The sequence below is a fragment of the Pinus tabuliformis genome, chromosome J (genome assembly GCF_031772625.1).
Source record: "Pinus tabuliformis cultivar Carrire ecotype Pingquan chromosome J, CPIR1, whole genome shotgun sequence".
Lineage (NCBI taxonomy): Eukaryota > Viridiplantae > Streptophyta > Pinopsida > Pinales > Pinaceae > Pinus > Pinus tabuliformis.
The window spans coordinates 770,455,683-770,464,251 of NC_142295.1; the positions used below are offsets into that span (position 1 = coordinate 770,455,683).

At 35.5% G+C, this 8,569-nt stretch overlaps 1 protein-coding gene across 1 annotated transcript; it reads left to right on the top strand.

Annotated features, from left to right (window-relative positions):
* The first annotated feature begins 2,231 nt into the window (after nt 1–2,231).
* Nucleotides 2,232–7,439, top strand: LOC149229003 (cell division cycle 20.2, cofactor of APC complex-like). The gene is made up of 8 exons (XM_089378445.1): nt 2,232–2,830; nt 2,995–3,291; nt 3,747–4,016; nt 4,101–4,679; nt 4,778–4,972; nt 5,129–5,210; nt 5,336–5,528; nt 7,078–7,439. Exons 1-5 carry the CDS (start codon nt 2,729–2,731, stop codon nt 4,922–4,924), a joined length of 1,395 nt encoding a protein of 464 aa, XP_089234571.1. The 5' UTR covers nt 2,232–2,728; the 3' UTR covers nt 4,925–4,972; nt 5,129–5,210; nt 5,336–5,528; nt 7,078–7,439.
* The last annotated feature ends 1,130 nt before the right edge of the window (nt 7,440–8,569 follow it).

Consider the following 8,569-nt stretch of genomic DNA (forward strand, 5'->3'; position numbering starts at 1 on the left):
TAGGGTGATGGTAGCTTATCTCTGAGAAGAGATGTGGTGGCTACATCCCTCTGAGCTGTGTTACAATGAGGCTCGAAGGCCTATTTATTATTGAGAAACAATGGAAAACCCTTAACATCCCAAAACCTAATCTTAGAAGATGAAACGCCAAATTGTGGGCACCATTTTGGGTAAGTTGTTACATCAACTTCCCGGGGTCGTAACTTTGGCACCCGATCTTCATTTGATGCGTACAATAGCTCGTTAGAAAGATCTATTTGAGCACTACAACTTTGGGAAGAGCAACATCAGTCCATGGACCCATGTTGCTCCCAGATTTCCCAAAAAATGTCGTTTAGGGCCTCAAAACGGATCCAGAAGTTGAGGACCCGAAAAACTGCTAAAAATAATAAATTGTGCTACAATTACGGAAACTGAAAAACTGAAAGAGACAGTTGTGGGAGTCTAAGTGGGATAGGTGGGTAGCCACCAACATCCACCTGGATCAATGTTACATCCACAAACCAATTCTATTTCTTCCAACAAGCCATCTTGTAGGTCCACCTCAAGCTAAGTCCATGCCCATCTTCTATCGTTTTTTGAGTCCAAATTTAGCTCTAACTCCACAAATTTGTGGATCTTATTTCCTATTGAACTCAAGATTTATTTTCACCAAGGCACTAGAGGGAACCCCAACAAAATCTTACATATTGTTTGTGGAAAATTGGTTCCCTTGAGAAGTCAAAGTCTATGCTTCATCTTTGTACCACAAGACCTAATGGCCCCCAACTTTGAATTTTACCTAAAAGGTCATTTGCACCTAAGTCTAAATGTAGAAGAAAACACACCCATCCTCTAGTTAAAACATGGACCACTAAAGCATATCCATTAAAGAAACCCAATTATCCTCAATCCATATTTTAAGGGATTCTAGCGAGATAATCTTACCATAGAAACACTACACTATAGTCTTTCCCAAGATGTCTAAGACCTCCTCAATCCACACATCTAACCCTAACACCATTTTCACCTTTGTTTTTTTAGCACGAATGAACCTTTTCCTCCATTGCTTGGATTCCACTTTTGAATGACCTCCTAGGAGAACTTCTTCCTAATCTACTCCGAAGGATCTAGATATTCAATTTCCTGGGGAAGTGGAGAAAGGCATTCGAAGCTTAAAAATGATGCATGTACTACATGGTCTATTTGGAGATTTGTCTCAGTATAAAACAAAGGGCTCACCACCTCAATATTTTTCCTAGAGTTAATAGGGTTATTAACATTCTCGTCTAGATTAGACTTGAGATTGACAAGTGTCCCTTGAGACTTAGAATGGAAAATTTTGGAGTTATATTTTGGGTGTGGTCAAAATGTTTGGACATGGTAAGGGCTATCTGCCCCATAGTCCACAATGTGTTCTTCCATGATGGCTAGCCTCCGAAAAAAGCTCGTCACAATAAAATTATCGAAAAAAATCTGAATACGAGAACCATGGTAGATAAACCTTGTTAGAAAATCCTCCTAAAATGTTTCTTGCTAACATGTTTGCTCTCATTTGGATTAGAGAGAGATGGAGAGAGATGATTGCGCTAACCTTTCTCAAGTATGCTTGGACTTGTAACTTTAATCATTCTATATCAATGACCTCAAACTCAAGACCGCAAAACCCCTACCTTGTTGCCCATACCCTAAACATTATCCTATATCTTTATATATATCCACAATATATTATAAGTTAATATAAGATTTTAATAAATTATAATTAAATAAATATTATTTTATATTATTTTTAAAATAGTAAAATATATCATAATTATGGTTTTTATATGTAATGAGAATAATCATTTGTAAATATTGATTAATTCATTATTTTATATTTAAAAAAATTTGAGTTATTTTAAAAAATTAATGGTTTAATGGTCGAATTTAGAGTATTATCCAATGTCTTTAGGTTTTGCGTTATTAATTTATTGTAATAAAAAATAATTTTATATTTTACTATAATACCAACCTAATTCAATCTTTTAATATAAAAATTATTTTCAATAAATTTAAAATTAAGCCAATATAAAATCTAAATTAATACATTGACATACATTAATTAATTAATAATAATAAAAGGATACATACATTGACATAGCTAAATTTGGACGAAGAAATCCGGCAAATAATAGGTTTTCCAAAGGAATATTACCCTCACGCATTAAGGTTTCCAACGATAATTACCCTAGCAAATTATTATTAAATATTAATATAGTAAAATTTGCCGAATGTTTCGAGGCTTGTGAAACCCAAATAATGCTCGGAACAAGAAACTGGTTTGGCTTTATGGCCGTTGGCCTAAAACTAGTTACTATTTAGCGTCTTCACAGTTTCTCACATCCTCCTGCCATCATCAATTGACCTGGTTTGTCTGATTGTGCAGATAGCTTTGCTCTGGGGCAAGGAGAACGCCAAGAGGACACCAGGGACTTCTGATACTGGGCTCGCTCGCTAACTTTTTGGAGAACCAGACGTCCTCATACTTTGAGGAACCGAAGCTTTTAGAATTGGAATTCATTTGGAACTACTGTTTTTTTTTTTGGTTTTGCAGAACCAAACATCCTCATTCTTTAAGGAACCCTAGCTTTTAGAATTAAAATTCCTTTGCAACTTTTGATTTTTTTTTGTTTTGCAACTTTAAATTTAGGCACATTGATTGTTTGTCATATATTGTGTTTTGTCTGGTTATTTTACTTGAGTAGGAGTAATGGAATCGTCTTGCAGTTCAATGAATTCCAACAGGCATTCCACAGAGAAGCGATGTCTCCGTCCTCTGCAGAAACAGGGTGCTTCAATGAATAAACACAGCGTATGCATTCTCTCCTTTTTTTTACAGATAATTTCTATGCTGCAAACATGCCATTCCCCCAATTAGGTTTATTACAGTGAAATGTGGCTAGTGGGGCAACAGGTTATCCTGATTCAGTTGGAAGTCTGAATCAGGATTTGGTTTTATTGTTTTTGCTATCACAGAGCGATAGATTTATTCCGGCAAGAGGATCCATCGATTTGGACGTAGCTAGATTCATGGTCACGCAAAAGCAAAAGGACAATAACGATATCCATGCCCTCTCCCCTTCCCCCTCCCCTTCCAAAAAAGCATACAAGAAGGAGATGGCAGCCGCTTTATTGAAGAATGCCGGTGCTGCTGACAACAATTGCAGAATTCTTTCTTTCAATGGAAAATCATCGACTGTTTCCCAAGCTTCACAAGAAAATGTGTTGGCTAATCTCCCTATTTCTAGAAGAGCACGCAGATATATTGCTCAGGTAAGGCCTGGATTTCATAAAAAAAAAAAATCATAGTCATTTTCGCTAGACATTCCATAATCAGATCCTGAATTCTATTGATGTTTACTCGTTATTGAATCAAAGCCCTTGATCGTATTTGTCATTGCAACATTATCCCATCTTGAGGAGTGTTTTACACAGATTTTTCCTTTTCTTTTTCATTTGCTACGCTGAATTCGCTACCACACCCATTCCAGTTTCTTAAAAAAAAGTTATTAACATAATGGTGTTAGAACTACATAGTATTTCTTCACAAACCGAGCCATGATCCCATTTCGTTTTTTAAAAGCATTGATATACTCTTCTGACACCAGATAAACTACATTGTATTTGGGGTTTTTGTTATTAGTACACTGGATATGCCTATCTGAGGACCATTGTCCTTTGTCTTTCTTCCTTCACCTAGTAATTTAACTTATCCATGTTGATTGCAGTCTGCAGATAGAACCCTGGATGCGCCCGACCTTCTGGATGATTATTACTTGAATCTGTTGGATTGGAGTTCCACCAATGTTTTGTCCATAGCCCTGGACAACACTGTATACTTGTGGGATGCTTCTAATAGCTCTATATCTGAGCTTCTGATTGCAGATGAAGAAGAGGGTCCCGTTACCAGCGTTAGTTGGGCACCCGATGGGAGCCAAATTGCCGTTGGGTTGAATAATTCTGTTGTACAGTTATGGGATTCGCAATCTAATAAAAAGGTAAATAAAACCTGTTTATCTCTTCCAAGGTTTTCTCATTCTAATATAAAGGCAATCTCTAAATTTGACATGATACAATTGCAGCTAAGAGCCTTGAAAGGTCATCATGACCGTGTTGGTGCACTTTCTTGGAATGGTCCTATTCTCACCACAGGAGGGCTGGATGGGATTATAATCAATCATGATGTTCGCATCCGTGACCACATTGTTCAAACATACAAAGGACATACCCAGGAGGTTTGTGGATTGAAATGGTCTCCTTCCGGCCAACAACTTGCAAGTGGGGGAAATGACAATCTACTCTACATTTGGGACAAGAGCATGGCATCCCATAATCCGTCCTCTCAATACTTCCACCAATTAGATGAACATTGTGCAGCAGTCAAGGCCTTGGCATGGTGCCCCTTCCAGAACAATCTTTTGGCATCTGGTGGAGGGACTTCAGACGGTTCTATAAAGTTTTGGAACACTCAAACAGGTGCCTGCCTGAATACCGTCGACACCCATTCCCAGGTCTGTTCATTGTTGTGGAATAGACATGAGCGTGAGTTATTGAGTTCGCATGGGCTAAATCAGAACCAGTTAACCTTATGGAAATACCCTTCCATGGTGAAAATTACTGAACTTACAGGGCATACTGCTAGAGTTCTTCATATGGCACAGGTATGAAAATTCATGCTTTTTATGAGTACTTATGCATGCATCCATGTTTTCCCTTTAAATTTGTCCTAATGACCCTTACCATTGTTTTACTTCTTCAGAGTCCTGATGGGTACACAGTTGCATCAGCTGCAGCAGATGAAACACTCAAGTTTTGGCAAGTTTTTGGGGCTCCTGATGCCTCAAAGAAGACTAAGACTAAAGATGCAAAAGGGGCTTTCAACATGTTTCATATGCACATCCGCTAAGAAGTATCTGTCAAAATTCATGGAATCAGGATGGATGTTCAACTGAAGGTACTAATTAGATGTTTTTTTTTTTGTTTACAAAGCTCTTTTGCAGGCACTGTATAGTTCTAACTTCTGTTGGATTTTCATGTAGTACATTCCAATTTCTTCTTTGTAATATATTATAATTTCTTAGTTTGTACTAATTGCATGAATTGTGTATAGAGGGGCTTTCAACAAGTTTCATGCTCACATCCGCCAAGTATTTGTCCAGATTCATGGAATCAGAGCGGATGTTCAACTCAAGGTAGTAATTAGATGTTTTATTTTCTGCTTGCAAAGGTCTTTTGCAGGCGCTCTATAGTTCTGTACTCATAGTATGAAGTGTGTATTTTATCTATTGTGGACCCTGATGGAACGATGTGGCAACAGCTTTGTGAGACAATGATCCATTTCTTCAGCTGCGTGATAAGCTTTAAAGTGGTTTTAGCAAGTCTTTGGAGCTTCAAAGACGGTTCCAAAAATGATACTTTATGGCTGTTAGCAAGGATCTGATTCACAACTATAAAAAGGCCTCCATGCTTCTACACATGGAATGATGATGAGGGGATGCTCAATGTTGCAGGTAATGCTTGAATTATTTATTTTGTTCATTAGCTGTAAGGAACTTATATCTATATTTTTATCTCCTGTATATTTTATTTTTGTAATATGGTACACTATCCCATCATGCAATTCTTGTCACGTGTGAATTCTGATAGGATATTGATATTAATCAGAGTAACTAATCACATACATAAGTACTACTCTGATTCATGTGGCTACAATTCTAACATTAAAAAATATTGACTGCACTGAACTGACTAAATCCTTAAATAAGCAGACAATAAATTGAGAGCTTCTCATGTCCTGCCAGGACAGGCAATACTGACATCTTGTGTTGCATCCCTGTTGCGAGGTCATGTCCATGGATTTTAAACCTTGGCTCTCATGGAACTGCTGGCCTCAGCAATAATCTTTGTCCTCTGTCTCCAAACAAATCTTGATTTTTTGTGGAAATTGTTTCTGCTTCTTGTATCCAGTGATCATCTCTTGCCTCCAGTTATGTTATTGGGCTGTTTAACTGATGAGCCATTATATTCTGTATTCCTCTGCTCTCATGAATCTGTCTTCCTCATCAATCATGATTGCCATATGTTGCCAAACACATCTTGAATGTTAGTCAAAATTGTTCACGCTCATTGGCTCTATCTGGTCATTATATCTTGCCTATGATTACTGACATCTATTATTGCGCTGTTGGAGAGACCAGTCATTCTTATCCTGTATTCCTTTGCATTTCAAATCGGTTCAAGTTCTGGCATTTTTTCTTTGTTCGATAGCCATCCTGTGCCTGTATTTTTCTATGAAACTTTGATGGTTTTTGGAGTTGTTGCGACTCCTCCATCTGGTTCCCGCTGGATTCTTGCCATATTTTGGATTGCATTACACAATTATTTTTCATACTCTACGTTCAGCTAATTAGAATGTTTGCAGGTACCTCTGATTTAAGCATACCCATCTCTACTATTTCATGGATGTTGCCATTTTTTTTTTCAAATGTGTTTTGCAATACCTTTCTTACCAGATAATACAGGTTACCAATGCCATCAAATCAAATTAAGTTGAAATTTCAGTCATGGTTTCATTTTTTCATTTACGAAACTGTCTTTGCCTGTTCTTAAATTACCTTACAAGGTAATTTAAAGGAAATACTGACATGTATACTGGCAGCATTCAGTTGGTCAGATTTATTCAGAATTTGCAGATGATTTATAATTTATTATATATGGCTGATTGATACTCAATATTACCATTTACCAGATGTCTAGCAAACTTTTTTTTATCCATTTAGTCAATAATTAAAATTGGATCAATGAGATGTAATCTGCAAATGAGGTCGGTGAAGAATCAGTGGGAATAATTAAGATAAAATTCAAGGTTTTCCTCTAGCTTTGAAGGCTAAATGACACATTGTCAAGTATTTCAATCTAATGTAGCAGAATTTATTAAATGAGAGACATTTTGAGTTTGCAAGATACTGTTTAATTTGTTATGCATTGCTACACTTACCACTTCCATAACATTTGTCTAACACTATGAATTGTTTCTCTTTACTACACATGTTACAAAAGATCGTTTGAGGTGCCTTTAACGAACATGGGATCTTGCCAGCATTCTAAGATGTTCGAGGATGGGTTCAACTCTCCGAAGAAGAATCATACAGAGAAGAGCAGCATGGTTCCTCAATTGCATTTTTTTAATCTCAAGATATTAAGGTACGCTCTTTTGTTATTGGTTCTGTACTTAGCTAGTTGCACTACAATTTTCCAGCACAACTGAATTGGTAAGTGCCTCTGCTTCATACTATCTAGGCTTCATCTTTATTATCTTTTATGCATGAATTGTCTTGTAATTTCATTTTATTGTTTTTCTTTCTTTACTGACAATTGCCTCATTGTAGCTCCTCCTTCCCTTTGGGCATTGATAATCAATATCTATTGATGTCTGCCCCATAATCTTACAGTGGCATTTTTCAATGCCACCAATCTTCCAACTGCATTTTTGAATGCCACCAACGGCATTTTTCAATGCCACCAATCGAGAGGAAAATTTTCCACCCTTCAACTTCTTAAATTGACATCAACTTTGAAGTCTTTCTGGGATTATAGTTCAAGGCATTGGGAATAACTGAGATACAGGCAAAATGTTGATCAGCAGCCTCCATTACTTCAAAGCTTTTGATAATTTTTTTGAAAGGGCAATGCCTGTCTGTGGATATAAATCCAAGTGTTTAGATACAAGTTTTCTGAAAACAGTTTAACTTTTGAAATTCTATTGTTATTTTGGTGCTTAGGGTTCTGAATTACAATTTAGCATTGAATCAAATAACTAAAAATTCAGCGTGTCCTGTATTTTCCTTTACTGAATCTACAATATATACATTTCACTGGCATAAATTATAATATGAATGAAGTTCTGGCATTACATATCCCATCTATCCAATACAATTAATTCAGTTCTCACATTTTTTAATTACACTTTTAATAACTTATGAAAACAACTACAAGTGAACATTTTTTGAGAATTGCTTGATATTTTTTTATTTTTATACATAATGGTGTAATGCGTGAATATATTTATTATTAAGACTAGATATTTATTACAAATTCTTAAATTAAATATCAAATATTTCTAAATCATCATCATTAGTATTATTTTTTAATTTATCCTTAAAAAATAGCTATTTTAACATGGTAACATGAACATAACTCTCAAAAGTTTTTGAATATGTACAGTGAATATTGTGAAAATCTAACAAATAGATATAAGGTTTATTTGAAGATGGTATTAAAAACAATGGTATCAGATTGGATAAATAAATGTATGTTCTGAATAGGCAAAATATTTGAAGATAGATTGGACAACAATTATATGAAATATGTATAACTCTGATATTTAGGTGTAATTATATGTTTTATTTTATATGGACCTGAAATATGAACATTGCAGGGCTTTTATGAATTTTTATTTGTATATCTTAAAATTGCATTGCCAAATTTTCAATGTGACATATATATGAAATATATCACCTCTAAATTGTAATTATTTTTATTAGTTTAGAAT

What these genes read in the sequence shown, in the direction of transcription:
- LOC149229003 (XM_089378445.1), top strand. Translation starts at nt 2,729, where the DNA reads ATGGAATCGTCTTGCAGTTCAATGAATTCCAACAGGCATTCCACAGAG. An exon ending in CTTCAATGAATAAACACAGC is followed by an intron (nt 2,831 to 2,994) that starts GTATGCATTCTC and finishes TTGCTATCACAG; the next exon opens with AGCGATAGATTTATTCCGGC. An exon ending in ATTCGCAATCTAATAAAAAG is followed by an intron (nt 4,017 to 4,100) that starts GTAAATAAAACC and finishes ATACAATTGCAG; the next exon opens with CTAAGAGCCTTGAAAGGTCA.